This window comes from Uloborus diversus, chromosome 10 (assembly GCF_026930045.1).
Source record: "Uloborus diversus isolate 005 chromosome 10, Udiv.v.3.1, whole genome shotgun sequence".
Taxonomy (NCBI): Eukaryota; Metazoa; Arthropoda; class Arachnida; order Araneae; family Uloboridae; genus Uloborus; species Uloborus diversus.
The window spans coordinates 79,289,081-79,306,776 of NC_072740.1; the positions used below are offsets into that span (position 1 = coordinate 79,289,081).

The 17,696-nt window shown below is 31.3% G+C and overlaps 1 protein-coding gene across 3 annotated transcripts in view; it reads right to left on the reverse strand.

Moving 5' to 3' along the window:
* LOC129231428 (NPC intracellular cholesterol transporter 1-like) overlaps positions 1 to 17,696 on the reverse strand; it is a 117,047-nt gene that overhangs the window by 44,495 nt on the left and 54,856 nt on the right. For all 3 annotated transcript variants that reach the window (XM_054865743.1, XM_054865742.1, XM_054865741.1), the window contains 4 exons: positions 15,192 to 15,543; positions 11,503 to 11,635; positions 6,805 to 6,995; positions 2,847 to 3,026 (listed from right to left, as the gene is read on the reverse strand). In XM_054865743.1, the coding sequence (XP_054721718.1) occupies positions 2,847 to 3,026; positions 6,805 to 6,995; positions 11,503 to 11,635; positions 15,192 to 15,543 (856 nt within the window). The remainder of the gene's footprint in view (positions 1 to 2,846; positions 3,027 to 6,804; positions 6,996 to 11,502; positions 11,636 to 15,191; positions 15,544 to 17,696) is intronic.

Genomic DNA, 17,696 nt, shown 5'->3' on the forward strand with positions numbered 1-17,696 from the left:
GTTGCATAAACTGCAGTTTTAATTGCGGATCTATGAAGTAAGACCAAAGATAAACATGAAGCAGAAATGTACACGTCTCTCCTGGAGCAAAGAGAAGCTCATACGGGGGCAACACGGTTGGAAAAGTGTTATATTCAGTGGTGAATCTTTTTTTCTTTCTGAAATATCTGAACAAAAAAAGGTGTTCGGGTTTGACGCTTAAAAAGAAAAGCGTATGAGAAATCTTGTGTAAGACATTCTCTCCACTTTGACACATCCTTCTTGGTTTGTGGGTGCATGAGGGCTGCTGGAATTCGGAAGTTATATATATCTTAAAATAAAACAATGCGTGACTTCCGCGGTTTATCAATAATACTGTATGATAGTTCATCTGAGGCACAGCAGTTACACATTTAGTGACACATTTTATCTTTCAAGATTCTACTCCGTGTTACATCTCTAAATCGACTCTTAGCAAACAGAAATTGGAATTTTGGTATTAAAATGGTCAAGCAACTCTAACTATGTCAATACGATCAAGAATTCGTGGTACCATCATATCTGAAGAAAGCGGTTCAAGACCTGGTGCCCGCAAACAAAATTGAGCTTGTTGCCGCATTGAAGAGGGTATGGAAACAGTGTCAGAAACGATTAAATGTTGACAGGTGGTAGAATCCGCATGAGAAAGGATTAAAGCCATTGAAACCAGCAAAAAATGACCCATTTTAATATTGCTATTGTTTCTTTTGAGATTGTTTTCCCCTTTTAATTTGAATATTCTAATTTTTTGACTCAATGTAAATCTTCATCACTATAAACTTTTGGATTATTCTGTCCAAGATTTTTTTTTAATTGAGTATATTTGAAATAAAATGCACACTTTAAGGCCTAAGAAAGGGGGCACGTTCATTTAAATACGTAATTTGCAATTATATTTGGTTAGAATAAACTTTTTCCAAAAAGTGGGAAGTATTCTATTGTTTTGAATTTGGGTTGTATATTCAGTTTTCAATACACATCACAGGACTTATGTTTTTTTTTTTTTTTTTTTTTTTTGAAAAAAAAATCATGACTTCTTGGAATTTTTTTCTTAACTTTTTTTTAGCCAGACCATCGATTCAGTTAATTATTTACTTATAAACATAAAATTGATATTTTAAAAAAATTACAAAAACATATTTCAATGCAAATGCATATGTTTCAAACCAAATTTAATACAGAAGGCCTAGCAGTAAACTTAATACAGAAAAAGAGGAGGATTAAAAAAAAGTTAGTTATGCTATATTATGAGATGAAAATCAAATAAAAGTTAAGATTTTAAAAATTCAATCATGATTTTTGACAAAAATCACCACCCCCTCCCCATTTTCCTTTAAATAAAGCCTAGGTTTAAAAAATAAGTTTAACTATTTTTGTATGCAGCTACTAATTTAAAACTAGAAAATTGCTGTTTTATTTGTTCACTTTCCTGTATATGTATATATATATCTACTTTTTTATATTTGATCAATATTTTAAAATGTGAGCCGGCTGGTGGAGTGATGGTTAGGCACTGGCCTTCTACACCCGGTGACCCAGGTTCTGACCTGGGTGGCCAGTCGGTGGATTTTCGAGATGCAGAAAATCTTCAGTGCCCATGGCATATGTTTATGCGGAATGTAAAAGATCCCTTGGGTATTCGTTTGGCTTAGAATATCCCTCGGCTAAATTAAATTCCTAGTGCAATTTAGCATCAAATGAGAGCCCAGGTGCCTCCATCTGGTGAAAACTGCGAGTCAAAAACACTACTGAGTCATTCATCAGTGCCTTAATGGTGACACACGAAAGACTGATGCATTGTTTGGGAGTACACTAGGTCTGGTTATGGCCCTATACGCCTCGAGGTGGGCCTTTTATACAGCCCAATTGGAAAGAAAAAATAAAAAAAATTTAAAATGTCGTTTTTTAAATTTTTATGTTAATGTTTTGAATTTCTCAACAAGTATTTTTGTATATGAATGAATATGGTGCTTTAATGAGTAATTTTAATAAAGATAGACATTTTATTTTAAATACATACGGTACTACCCCTCATTATCCGGCATGCCGGAGAAAAGCGAGGTTGACCAGCATGCTGGGAAATTCGAATTTTCCAGCATGCCGGATAATTTGCGGTTTAATTTTGCAACAAAACAAAAGTAAATTTCCCCATTCAGTTCCAATCAGAAAGCAAACCACTGAAAGGAAAAAAATAAATCCCTTATTTCAAAAAAAAAAAATGTATTGCATATATAATGTGCTTGTTATTTATCGTAGTTCACTATTAATGGCCTAATTACAGGCCAATAAATTAATCAACTTGGAAGCAATCATCGTTACTGCGATTTGTTCGTAATTTTTTTTAATAAATTATTTTAGGTTCCTTTTAGAGAGGTAAGTTCAATTTTTCTTTATTGAACAGCTATGGTAAATTCTTTTAGGGGCAGTAACTTACTTATGATTTAGGGGCAGTAACTTACTGTTTAAATGTTTACTTACTTAGTTTTAATTTAATTTTTCTAAAATTATTTGTTATTAAATATTTTTACAAAATTAAACTGTCTATTAATACTAATAAGATATGTATAAAAATAATATTCATTTTAACGCTTAACACACACACATTAATGTACATATATATTAAAGTATTTTTTTCCAGCATGCTGAAAACGACCAGGCAAGTGTTATTGAAAAACTGGCAACCCCCGAATTTTGCGGCATGCTGGATAATGCGGGGTAATACGGTAATTTGATTCACAGATTGGAAGTTTATCAACTAAAAACATTGCTTCAACAATTTAGGAAACATCTTCTACATCACATAAAATATTTATTCAGAAACTACTTACACTTTTTCCCATTCCAATGCATCCTTATTTAGATCATTGTTGTAATGATTGACTACAGGTATGGTTATAATAAGAGCTGTTGCAGTGTTATAATCTGAATTGACAAAACCTCCTAAGGCAACTTCAGTAGATTGCAAAGGACCACCATATGGAGCATAGCATTTCATTTCACCCATAGAGCTGTGTAAGATTGGAAAAGTAACATTATTAAAGATATAACCAAAAACATCAAAAACAAAAATAGTAAAAATTGTCAAACAATGATATATGTTGAAAACAGAAGCTATATTTAAAAATAGCCATGCTTGAAACAGCACCTAAAGCTCTGAAAATCAAAACTAATAAAACATACCTGTAATTCCTAAAAAAACTGTCCTCACAAAACTCCCATTTTTGTTGATTAATTATAATACTATTAACTGCAGATTTAAGAACGTTTTAGTATTGATTTTTTTGGTACAAGTTTCATATATTTAAAATCAACTAACATCAGGCTTTTTATCCTTTAAAGAGTGTTTAGAAATAAAAATTAAATTTTAATATTTATAGTTCTGTTAAAGACATAGGTATTTGTACGCATGGCTGCCCCCCCCCTTTGGGCACTCCTTAATCAGCAGAACATAAATTGATCCCTATTTTTTCCAATCTGTGTGTTGAAAGAGGAATTATTGTGCGAAAGTCAAGTGTTCTATAGGTTCACTTTTTTTGCAAGCAACTATTGGCAGGAGGTTAGCAAGCAGAAAATCAGAAATTTTGAAGCAAATAAAACATCCTTGAGAATTGAAGTTTTTAGTAACATTCCCGCTAATTAAAGTCTTAGAAAAACGAAACTTGATGCCAGAAAAATTACAAATCCATCAAAACCTGGTTCAATCATCAAGTCGCAGGTGTTTAAAAGCAGTTCGAGTGACATACATACATAGATACATACACTCAGTTTTTAATAATGTTAATAATGTTAATGTTTTAATAATGTTAATGGATTGGAAGCTCCACCCTTTGCTTATTCACTTGCAATTTCATGCCTGTGACTTGGCAATATGCTGCCAAATTTGACAACAAAAGTTGCATGTTTTCGTCAAGTTTGACGACAAAATTGGCAAAATGCAACCAAATGGTGCATTTATCAATTTAAATCTGAAGCAAGCTAATATTTCAAGGAACGATACATTGTGAAATGGCTTCCTTCCGATATCCTGTATCCAACAATACTTGCATCAGTCTGGGAGACATTGACAGTCCAGAGGAGATAAGTTTATAGACGCACAGACAGAAGTGCACACATTTTAATAGTACAGAACACATATATGGGTTACTCTGACATTAAGAGGAAATTCTTGCTCCATATGATTTTACCAGCTTAATGCTCTTTCTTTTTTAATGAGCAACTTGGTAGTAAGTTGTAAAGAAGTTCATATTAAATGCTTTGCTGTCTTAATTTTACATTTTTAATCCGATTTTATTCTTGGAAAAATTCTAAATCTTGAGAAATGTTACCTCCATGGAATGACCTCAAATTTGTTTTTGTTTTTTAGTGTTAACTGGAGAAATAAACTAAATTAATAATGCATTCATGGGAATAACGTGGATTAATGAAAATTTGTTCATAAATAATTCATAAACAAAATATTTGCTTTACCAGCTTATTACTACTATGGAATATCTTGAATTAGATTGAAATTCATCTGGATAGCAACACTCTTCTTTACAACAACAGACATGAAGCTCAAGTCAAGTCATTTTATCTCTGATGTTGTTCGCAGACAATTCCAGTTAGTTCATGGAAAAGGTCTTCAATCCTCAAAAATCATATGAATTCTTTTGGTTCTAGTAACATCCATCTACTCGGTAACCTTACATACAAGATAACCTATGCCAAGCATTTGTGCTCAACAGCAAGAATTCAAAAATCCGGTTTTTGATAGTAATTTTTCAAATAACAGCCAAAAGGAGACTTGTTTGTCTATTTTTCACTGATAGTCATGAAAAAAACTAAAATAATGTCTTACTTATAAAGTTTGATGAAGTATTATGGAAGTTACAGCATACCCACAAACAATACCTTTAAAAAAAATCATATATGCTACTGTGGTTTACCATCTAAGGACACTAATAGACTGAAAGGAACTTTACAATAAAGCAATGCTTCATAAAAGAAACAAAATAAATTGCAATCAATGCCTCTTTTAAAAAAATATTTTTTTAAGTTCAACTGGGATTTACTATGGTAACAGTTGTTTCCTGATTTTAACAGCAATAGAACCGTGGTTCAGAATTCTGCAATAAGTTAAGATTATATATTCATGGAAATTTAGATCAGAATTCTGCTGAAGAAAAGAAATCATTAAGACTTTTTTTTTTGTCTGTCTATACATATATAAACTCAAAACCTTTGCATTATTAGTACAATGCTCTAATCAAATGAACCACTGGGATTCTATTTTGAAATGCTAAACATTAAAACAAAACACAGTAAAAAACAATATAAATAGAGGTTTTTTAATTTTTTGACAAAACGATTAAAATGTGAATCATCTATTTTTCTCTGAAAAATAGATGCAAAATCTTTAAAATGATGTATTACAAAGGCTATGGCGTTCCCACAAAAACAAACCTATGAGAAAAAAATATACGTGATAGCGTTTTTGATATTTTTTCAGTTAAGTCTTATTAAAAAGCTAATTTCTCCATAAAAGCAAAGCATGTGATCCTGAATTTTTGGGTGAGATTTTAAACAGGAGAATCATGGGAAAATACCTATTTGTAAATATTCATGGCTACAACCTGTATTGATAATACACAATGCAGGTTGAAGTCAACCATGAGAGTTTGTACACATGTCTGTTAATTTATAATTTTACTTGCTGCATTGCTCAATCTACCTTGACAGTAAAAGTTGTGTAAGGTGATGCAATTTCAACATTTAAAGTTAAACAAAAGAAAAACAAACTAAAATTTCCCGTTGATGTGCAGAACCGAGCAATTTCAAGACTTGAAATTAAAAATTTGGACCTCTTTTGATCTATTTAAAACTCTAAAATTTCAGCCATCGTAACTAATAGGTATAAACAGTTCTTTTCACAGATTTTCTAGTAAAAACCCTCTGGCTATTCTCTCCCATAAGGAGCAAAAAAGAAACTATGTGAAATCTTGAGCATTGAAAGACCTCAGTGCCAAATTTGGAAATAATCCAACAAAAAACTGGATTTGTATTGGGAAAACTACCATGGGCGAATTTCGACCATCCCTTCCCCCACCATGACAATTCCCGAGCACAAAAGAAGCTCCGTCAAATTTGAGAGACCTGATGAAAACTGGATTCTTATTTTGCGTAAAACTACCCAATCTGAAATCCAGAGCATCAAAAGCCAAATCTGTGCTAAACTTGGCAAAAATCAAATCTAAACTGGATTTGTATAAGGAATATACCCCACCCCCACAAATAAAACTGCATTTTTATGTTTATAGATATATAACTCCATTGTTTAGATTTTGTTTTAACATATGAGAACAAGCTTAACACCTAATTTATGCCCCAATTCATATGGAATTCCTCTCATTTAAAATTCAAAAATAAAAATTCCATTTCCATGTTTTTTGTTTTTCGATCGCATGACACATTTAAAAGTCAAGATTCATTTGTATTGAAAATAATGAGTAATTGCAATGGAGATGTGTTATATCACACATACAGATAAGTTGAACTGAAAGTAAACAATTCTGTACACTAATTAAGAATATGTAGCCTTCAATGAAAGTTCAATATCTAGTTGCTGTGACATACATAGTCTATTGATGTTAAAAAACAAAAAATTCATAAATCAAAAACATAATGCAATTAGCAGCAAATAAGAGAGTAAAGATAAGATTTAAACTGTTCCTATGTTTAGAAGATAGCTCGTACATAAAAATAAACCACAAAAATATACCATTTTTGTGTGATTTTCTTAAAACTCACCTTGAGCATTCTTTAAAATGGCCAAGATAATTCTCTGCTTCCAGTAAACTCCTTCGGTTTTGATAGTAGCCAAATATACTTTGAATAGCACAACCTTTATTTAATGGGTCAACACAAATGTCAGACAAAGTAACAGTTTTGTTTCCATTCTTTGCCACCAGATTTTCAGCAGCAAGTTGTAAATCAAGTATCTTAATTGAGGAAATTAAAACAGAACAAATATTAAAATTTTGTACATTTATTGAAAAAAAAAAACTATGAACCATTAAATAAAGTATGAATTATGCATAACATACATTGTTGTTCAACTTTTCTAACACGGAAAAATTTCACACAATTAAATTTCCTTGATCTAAGAACTTACATTTAACTCATTAAAACATTTTAATTTCTTTAATTTCAAACGCAAATTTGCGGTTTAAATGCAACCAGTTTAGAGAAAATAAACCCTTTAACACCCGAAAATATATGCAAATATGCCAATCTACTGTTAGTTTCAGTACAATATCCGACAACCTTAACTTTGAAAATCAATTTTTCTGTTTAAAAATCATGTACAGTCACAGGTATCAGAATGGGAATGAATTTAGTGTGAGCAAATCTATTTGAATACCTAATTAATGCTGAAAAGATTAGAAGCTTTCAAATAAAATGGTTATTATGGAATTGTCACTTAGGGCATAAATGCTTAAAATCAGCTAAGCAGTTGCTCTTAAGACAAATAAAGTGAAAGTAGATACATTAAATAATTGTCATAATGTATTACTGTTATACAAAATATAGATAAACTTTAACGGGTATTCCTAATCATTTAGCAAAGGATGTTTAATAAAAAGTATCAATCGTTATTATAATTAAACCTTTTTTGTGATTTATCCAGAAATGCTTAAAAAGTTTGCAAAGCTTATATTTCTAAGCGCAATTCTTAAACAAAATACTTTTTATTCAATTTTGCAAAAAAGTGAGAAAAAACATACACAATTTAAATTTTTTCAAGAAAAATGTTTTTGTTTAATACTAAATTTGTTTCGCACATTACCAAAGAAACTTTTTATATTTATAATGAACCTCTCCCAAGCTAAATCGCAGGCACCTTCTCCAGCTATTATAACATGAGCAATATAAAATAACCTAAAATGCAACATTTCTAATAAAAACACTCCACTTAAAATAAATAAATAAATATGATAAACTGATGAGATATGGTGCCTGTGTGCATTATGCAGAAAAATGGAAACTTGATCCTTTATGTTTCCTAAATATTAAAAAAAAGATTCAAAAAAATGTTATTACTTTGTAAAAACTTAGTTCAAATATACACATAAGGATTTCAGCCACCACAGAGCTTGGTGCTGCATAGTGAAATTTTTGCCTGAGATCAAATAAGTACTTTTATGGTGGGGTTTTTTCTGGAGGGGGGGGGGATTTCTATGCAATTTGTAATTCTCTTGAAGCCTTGCTACGCAAGTTATTATTTTTGTTTAAGGAGTAGGAGTTTAATTTTCTTTGCTTTTGTGTGCATAGCATGTTCTAACTTGCTGGGTTGAGTAGAGGCTGGTGTTAGTTTTAAAACGCCCCTGGTCTCATTCTGCTGCGAGCTGCCAGAGAGTCAAGATATGCATTCGTGTTAAGCTCATTTTTAGTTTACGTTACACGTCACAATAGGTTGTTATGTTTAGTTCTTAACTTTTTGCTTGGAAGTGCTCAAAAGACTGAAAATTAGGGTCGCTTGCTGCCAAAGCAACATTAAAGAGGTGTGGAAACTTCATCACAAACATGTGCCGAGTCACAGTGCCTTCATTGTCAATGACTTCTTGGCCAGGATCCTCACATTAGATGCCACATTGGCTCTAAAGGGTATTCCAGAAAATGCTTTCCAGGATACCTTCCAGACATGCCAACACCGCCTCCAGAAGTGTACCACCACAAGAGGGTGTTATTTTGATGTTTTTGATTCTTTATACGAATAAATTCTATGAATGATTTTTTATGAATTTGGTCTCATTATTTATGGAACAGCCCGTGTATGTGGTGAATGTATTATTTACATTTTTGGGCCATTATAATTTTGTGTGCTCTCTCTTTGGCTATGGTTCTTAAGTTAAATTTTCCTTTATTTATTTATTTTTTTTTTTTTTTGAGCTTTCGTTGTAATCTCTTTTTTTTGGCATGAAGCTTTATCTATCAGTGAATTTTGTAATTTAGTTATAAGAGTTCTTTCGTTATAACAGTTGTCAAAGCTTAGCAAGAGTAAAAGGAATGGTATCCAGTAAACTGAAAGGTAGAGCCTTGAACATACCTTTGAAGGAAGAGATGCTTTCACTACAGCAATGCTGTAATAGAAGTAAAAGCACTGAAAAGCCGAAATTTATTCGAAAAGGTTTTTATTGCCTAAAACATTATAGATAACATTTTGTTGGGAGGGCAGGAAGAAAATTATTTTACATCTTTTTTTTTTTTTTTGGTAATATATGGACTATTTTACCTAGACTTTAAACGCAAAGTAAACAGAGCTAAAAAGTTTAATAGCATATTTCAAATTTTAAAATTTATAAGCAATAATCAGTTACTTTCTAGTCCACCAAGCATCTAAAAATGCTTCATATGTGACAAACTATACAATCATCTAAGATAAATATGGCAAAAACTATTTTAACGTTCAGACAAAATTTATTAAATATGTTTTTAAAAAACAGGAAATTACCAAGACTTCTATGCATTTGTGGAAAAGGAAGGATTTATACCACACACTTCAAAATTTTTAAGGGAATTTAGGGACACAAATGAGAACTTTTCCGCAGATCCCATCATAGAAAATTATTTTTTTTTACTAATTCTGCTAAAAACAGCAAAAAACAGAATTTGATCGAAATTTCAACGTAATTGCGGAAGATGAAGGAATTGTTCAAAACATGTCAAACTTTTTGTGTGCACTTTGCGCTAATGGCACCTTTTCCACACTACCCATCAATGAAATTAGAAAAAAAAAGCTTTTTTCAACCCACCCAAGCACATGGGTGTTGTTGACCAGGAGTTGGAGAGAAGGATGTCAATAAGGTGTCAGAGGAAGAGGGAGTGTTTCAGTTGGGGAGTTCAATTACTCTGTGAGTGGGGACATATGATATTGGATTCAGTAAAATGAGGAAAATGTTGAGGGTGGAAATGTCTGTTGGATAAAGCAACCAATTTTCCAATACATGTCCAAGTAGTGGGATTGCTTCATATCATTTTGGGTGCACAGAGGATGGCTGAAACAGTGAATTAGAAGTATTAGCCTAATTCATGGAAACTTGGGAAAAGTTACATATTAGGTTCATTCATGTGTAGAGTTATAAGAAAAATTGCGTGGCTAGAGATGGCCTGCATGTAAGTACTAAGGGTACAAAGGCTAGTGATATTATGAAAACCTTTGAATTAAAAAAAAAAAAATTGTGAGATTTTTTTTTTTTCTTTCCTCTGGTATCAGGCAACGAAGTGACATACTGATAATTATATAAGAGGTGGATGAAGTCTCTTATAGTAGTTGTAATACCATTAATTTGGAAGGTTACTGTGATCTCCCAATAATTTCCTCATCCAACAAATCTTGTCTGACAATTTGGCAGATTGGGATCAATATTACAGTTTTGAATTTTTTTTTAACTTTAAGAAATGCTTTCTAATGTCTCTTCTCATTCAATGAATGTAGGATAGTATGGTTGCATGTTCATATTTTATGGTAAAGTTCAGCATTTCAATCAGTAAATTGAGAATTTTCCCCTTCCCAAAAATCTGGATTCAGGGCACCCCTGAATGAGTAGCAGCTCTCTTAAATACGAGGGTTGATCCAAAAGGAAGGTTCCCATCAATTTTACAATATACAGAACTGTTACATTGTTGGAAAGAAAAAACGTTTCTCTATTTTTATAAACAATCTCCATCTTTTTCTCTGCATTACTGTCTACGGTGCCCTATCTTCTGCATAGAGTGTCATAGAATTCCACCACCAACCCGTTGAGGAAGCGCTTCACCCCTTTTATGACTTCGTCGTTGCTACTCAAACGTTGGCCATCAAAGTGTTCCTTAAAATTAAGAAACAAGTGGTAATCACTAGACTCGAGCTCCGAACTGCAATCAAGAACAGAGTGGTTTGTTGACTGTCATATCCCACTCTGGCGGTGAAATTCTATGACACTCGAAACAGAAGTTAAGGCACCGTTGAAATAAATGCACAGAAAAAAGATGGCGATTATGTATAAAAATAGAGAAACGTTTTTTCTTTCCAACGATGTAAATTTCAATGAGAATAGACAGTGCTGTATATTTGTAAAATTGATGGGAATCTTACTTTTGTATCCAAGCTCGTATGCTCACAAAACACAAATTAAATAAACAAAGAAAAAATAATATCTTCACAGATTTAACTCATTCACTTATTTATTACTTTTTAACTTATTCCGTCACACTCAGTTTTGACATTTTTTAGAGAAGTGGAAATCTGTCAAAAGACTGAAAACTTTCACCCGGTGGCGCACATAGCACCCCTGCAACCCCCAGCACACTTATAAATCTTGCCCTTATAAATCTCGCGGGGAGGGGGGCGCACTAAAATCTATGTACACTACTGCTTTCACCCTGGATGTATCACACAAAATAACTTAATACTTAAATGACATTCATAGTTTTTCAAAATACATAGCTTAAAACAAGATCACTAACCTCTAAAAGAATCTGACGATGAAATATAGGGCCCCAGGTATATGTTTTATGTTCATTTTTTTCTTTCACGGTTTGGGTGAAAAAACTTCTGTTTTTTGGAGTTATTATCATCTGCTCAACACGATAAAATGGCCTAAAAACACAAGAATATACTTTTGAATATGACAATTTAAAACTATAATAAAAGCTCTGTTTCATTACGATACACAATTCTTTTCCAATATTTCAAAATGAAACATGACACAGCTATGGTTCATACACAATATTAGAATTTATTTTTCAAGAAGTATCCTGACTTTTCATAAATAAAATGTCTTTTTTCAAGGACTATGGGAAAGGACTAACGAATCTGCAATTCTCTGATAGCAAGTGTTCCAAAGACACATTTTTTGTAATAAATTCAGAGCTTTTTCATTTTGTAAAATTACTTAGAAAATGGTTCATAAGCTTCCAAGTTTTAAAATTTAATTGTGGTCAGTAATACAACAAATACTAGCATTTTAAATGATAACTTACTTACTAATGATGTTTATTAAATGCCTTAAAGGAAACAAAATGATTATACAATTTCTAAAAAGAGCACATGCTCAAAACAAAATAGATTATCTTGAAGATCTCATAACAGTTCAGTTTCAGCTGAAAACTTCTTAAACGAAAGCAAAATTAGAGACGAACCAGATAGTAATTTTGCTGGATACCGGATATTCAGCAAAGGGCAGGCTCATAATTCAGAGGGGTCAGGAGGGGTAATTGACCTCCCCCTCCTGGTTTTCAGAGATTAATGTATTTACAAAAAGTGGGCTTGGTTTTGATTGTTTTACGCAGGGTTGAGTGATTTAAATTGATTTTTTTGTAATCTTTGATTTAAATTATGATTTTTAAAGATTAAAATTTTACAAGTACAGAAGAATTAATTGATGGGCATAAAGTTCAAAGTATTTTTTTCAAGATAAACCATAAATAAACAAATATCAATTACAGTTTTACCAAAAGAAAAAGAAATTATTCATATTGATGTTAAATGAAGAAAATTAAATCCAAGAAAAAAATTTAAAAAATCATTATAGCAATAAAATGAAGAAGAAAAGAACTTGCAAAGAATACATGAAACAAGATGTTCCTTTTCAATGCAATAAGGCATAAAAAATTAGATTGGATATTCATTTAAAAACCTTATCATACCATCCATTTCCACTTCCATTAAATTAAAACAGTGAAACAAAATATGCACATTAACCTTTAAGAACACAGACCCCCTACTGAGTGCGCCACTCAGCGAGAAAGCAGCTAAGAATTTCAAAATAGTCACTTGACCAACACCTGGCCATTATTTCACCCTTTTCCCAAGGTCCTTGAAGTGACATACTTGTGTTTAAAGTAATAAGTTACCTTTTTGGCTTGTTCTTTTTGATTATTTTTCATAGAAACCACACTTGAATACTCCAATTTAGAATGCAAAGAGCATATAATAACAAAATACAATTGTGAGAGCTGCAATAATTGTTCAACAAATGCCAACGAGTTCTCTCAATGACTAAAACATCATTTGTATGCATACATTTTTTTAAATTTTCTGTTCGTTCAATTACATCTTTGCTCCTTCTGTAAAATTACTAGACATTGTATTAAATAAGAAAAGTTTCAAAAATTGAGAGTTAAGCTTTAAAAAATGCTGGCGTATGGAGTACGCCACCCGTGTTCGTATGTTACTTCAAACCCTCGGTGTTCTTAAAAGTTAATAAGACTAGAATTCTTTTTTAAAAGTCTGCTTTTCATTTTTTGGTGAATTTTATTAAAGATTTAAAAGTCAAGAAGCAGAGGTTTTTTTTTTTTTTTAAATCATGCATTTTATTTTCGGAATCATTTTTCCAAAAGAATATTCATTATTTGCAGAAAATAATTAAATATTCTACTTTATTTTTATTCTTTATTTCCCTAGTTAATATAATTACATTATTTCAAAAATTATTTTTAAAATATTATTATAAAAGGGGTAGATGTTGTAAACTTTGAATGTCAAAAAATATCAAGGAAATAAACCCATTTGGATATAGGATTTAATGTTGTCGCAATTAATTTGTCAAACTTAGATATACACTGCTGTTCATGGTTGTCAGATGTGGCTTAAATTATAAAATTATCCAATCTGGTTAAATTTAGTTATATGTATATATATGTTTTTTTCATTATACAGTAAAATCCCGAAAGTAACCGCCCTAGCAATTATAGCCTCCCCCCTTTTTTGTGAAAAGGGAAATCATTTTAAAATCCTGAATATACCCTCCTCTCCTTCACCTAAAAAAAATTTGGGATCTTTATTTGCTAACCCTCAAAAAAAAAAGATAACATTTTCTGTTTTACTTGGAATGCATTTACAGAGGTTTAGCTCCCCCCCCCCCCTTGTGTGTAGGTTTTTTTTTTCAAAAGAGAAAAAGAGAAAGAAAAGAAAACAATGATTTGAACAAAAAAGAAAAAAAAATGGTCTCCATGGTTTATTCCTTCCAAAATGCCTAAACTCCTTTTGATGCAAGGCGCCTTTTTCCCCCCATATGTATAAAAAAAATAAAATTTACGCGATTGTATTGCTTTTTCTTAATTTGAAAGGACCATTTTTGTTCTGACCAGTGAAAATGAACAATCTTCAGCACAACACCATTTTGGAAATGCGTTGCTTAAAAAGTAGCGCCAAACTTAAAAATAACCTTTTTTAAAGGAGAAATAAGTAATTGAACGAGTATACGATCATCAGAAATGTAAATTTTACTAAATCAAATAGGAGATTTGTCTGTGTTTACGTTCATGAACTTTGTAAAGCTCAGTTTTCGAAATTATGATCTTCGTAACACAATTTTTGCTTCTATTTTGAAACAAGAACATTTAGATTTTGCTTCTTTTACTGTAACCTTATTATATTCAATTCATGACGAATTTTCAAGGGATAAATTATAGGGCTTTTGCCAACTTAAGGTGCAAAATCCTTTCTTTTGAAAAAAATGGCGCCCACATGCAACTTATTACTACTAGAAAATTATGACAGGTTTTATTAATTAATTTCTCACTCATTAGCAATAACTCTTATTTACTTATTTCTTTTCTACACTATAAAAGAAATTCTACTAAAAGCAATTATTTTGGCTAATTTTTCAAAAAAATCTCTACTATAACCCCCCTCCCCCTTTCTGAAATTAACATGTTTTGTTTTGAAAATTGGGGGGGGGGGATTTTCGGGATTTTACATTAAAAAATTATCTGTTCAGGAGATCTATCTTGAATAGTTAAAGTAATGTTTGATCCCAACAAATTAAATACCTCTGAACTTCAAAAATTCTATTTAAATTTTGAAAAAATAAAATTTAAAAATATGATTCGAATTTAAAAAATCAATTTTTTTTATTTAAAAAAATCTTGATTTTTATCAACCCTGGTTTTATGGTATGATTGCATTGAGTACACACCCTTTGAGTCCTTTCTGACTTAATTGTTACAATACTGTATTTTATATGAAAAATAAACTTCATAATATGCTTTACAAGATCGTTGGAAAATATACATAACAAAACATAAAATACAGAACTAACAAATGCGATATCATTTCACTTGAACTATTGCAACTATATATTTTGTTACTGCAAATGACTAATTTTGCAATGTCAGATGATAAATTGTATGAACAAACAAATAATACATACTCAAAATGTTTGTTAAAGTACTCCATGTCTTGGCGTGCTTGGCTGCTCTTTGAAACCCAGAGATCAACTGGATCAGTTGTAACTGTAAAATGAAACAATAAACCAGATGCCAAAATGCAGCTAACAGCCAAAGAAAGTACCATAATAGGCAACGGTCTTTCAGCTACGTAGGTACCCCAGCAGCAAAAATTTTCCTCTAAACTTCTTTCAATTGCAGCACCAAGTTTTTGGAGATAAGAAATGTCTGAAATTATCTCAGTGTCAGGCAAAGGATGGGAAAGATCAGAGCTAACTTTTTTGGATTCTTCTGATGCCAAATCTCTAGATTTCTCTAAAGGTTGGTTTGGTACAACTAAAAAACATGAAAAAGTAGAAATCAATGCAAGAATTTTAAAAATATACACTCAATGCATATAACTCATTAATTTATCCAATACGTTTGCGAAAGGCAAACAATATGCTTCTGGAAAATGATAGTTGTCTACACATGTATCAGTGAATTACAAGTGTTTAAAACAATATTTCCAAGAGAAACAATTCAGGTGCTAGCTTTTCCAATCAGAATATATCAAACATAATATAAATCTAATATGATTTTTAAAACCATGTTTGAAAAATTCATATGAAAAAAATTGTTTTTTCTTGATTAGTAATACATATTTGGAGAGAAAAAAAATTTCCCTTATTTTGAATATTGCTCACGAAATTTCAAATAACATTTTTAAAAAATAAGTTAATGAAGTTCACTAAGAAACAACTTTCATAATTCATACATGCCTATTTCTAATATGTATGATGTCTAAAAATAATCTTTTATTTTAATGAGTGAAAAAAATGAAGAAAATAAGGTAGTTTAGTTTGTTAAGAGGTTATTTTCTTAAAGCAGTATGCAAAAGAACTTTAGCTTAAAGTACTCCCATTATAAACCTAACTCTTTAAAGAAATTAAAACCATAAAATGAGAAAAAGAGTGGAACAGAATGAGAAAAATTAATACAGTGAGAAAATTATAATATAATAGAAAAAAATCTCTAGTGAAATAGAGTAATATTCTACTATTTCAATACCCACAAGAAGATTCTAACACCTTTTAGTCCTAATCTTATCAGGGCTCCCATTTTTTTTTTTGTGTGTGTGTGTGCGTCTCTAGAAACGAAAAGCCTGAATTCTAAGAGAAAAAAAAAAGAGAGAGAAACTTTATCTTAACTTTTAAAAGTTAAAACTAGGAATGCGCTGTTCATTAGGCACGAATTGGTGATCAACCACTTTGCCAATTATTTATAATTCTTCAAATTTTAGCGATTGATCAGCTGAAAAATTTTTTTTATTGAAATAATTTTGCCTGAAGCAAGAAACTATGCTGAATGAAATTGTTACACCTACAAATAGTTTTGGAACTGTAGCTGTCATGCTCCTATTTGATTCAAAATTTACAAATTATTATAGTGAGGGTGTCAGTTTTTTCAGAAAAAAAGGCAAATGAATAAAAAAAGGTTCTATTATCTTAATGGATAAGTGGGAATATTTAAAATTAAACTGAAATTTTGAAAAAAAAAATAAACAGGAAAAAGGGACCAGATTTTTAAGGGATGGACTTTCAGGGACTTGAAATTAAAAAAATGGAAATTTTTTGGGGAAGACTGAAAAGAGAACCAGTTGGGAGACCAGCTACTTTCTGCCAAGTTTAAGATGTAGCACAGGAGAGGCATATGAAACTTTCTTCATTAGCCCAAATCTCTTAAGATTAAAAAAAGATCAGATCAGAATAATAAATTGCCTTTTAAGTATTTTTTTCTTCAAACTTAATTTCATAATGGAACTACCAGTGGTGGATACAAAGGGAGGGTCATGGGGGTCATGACCCCTCCCCCCCCCAAAAATCACTGCTGGTAGTATCTGTTCACATTGTATTCAAACACTATGAATAAAATGTTAACAATTTCACTTGTCTTTTCAATTTATTAATTATTTCTGAAAGTAAATTTTTGGAATTTCCTCTTTCATTTCTTATGAAATAAATTTGAAACTTTCATGCTCATTAAGAGCCCTATTCTTGATCAATTTTATGTTTTTTATTGACACCGGAGCATTTTAAGAAATTTTTCGTGCCTAAAACCGTAGGTTCGTTCGGGGGGGGGGGGGGGGAGTCATTCTTTAACATGCCCCCCCCCCCCGCCCTAAAATGGTAGGCTGCATCTGCCTCTGGGAACTATACATACCATTATTGTTCCTTTAATCTAAACAATGATGCAAATTTTATATGAGAATAATTTATTTCAAGTGCTGTAATTAACTTATACTTTGCTAGTTTGAATCAAGGTACGTTAAGCAAAAAGTAGAAAGAATGTTTTTCTCAACTTGATTCTTCACTGCATTTTGCTTACAATTTAAAAAATAAAACATGAGCTAAACAAACATAAACGATTAAATAGTCACTTTTCTAAAACATTATTAACACACTCTGATCTGAGATGTTCTAACAGAGTTTATTAACTTTAAAAAGGGC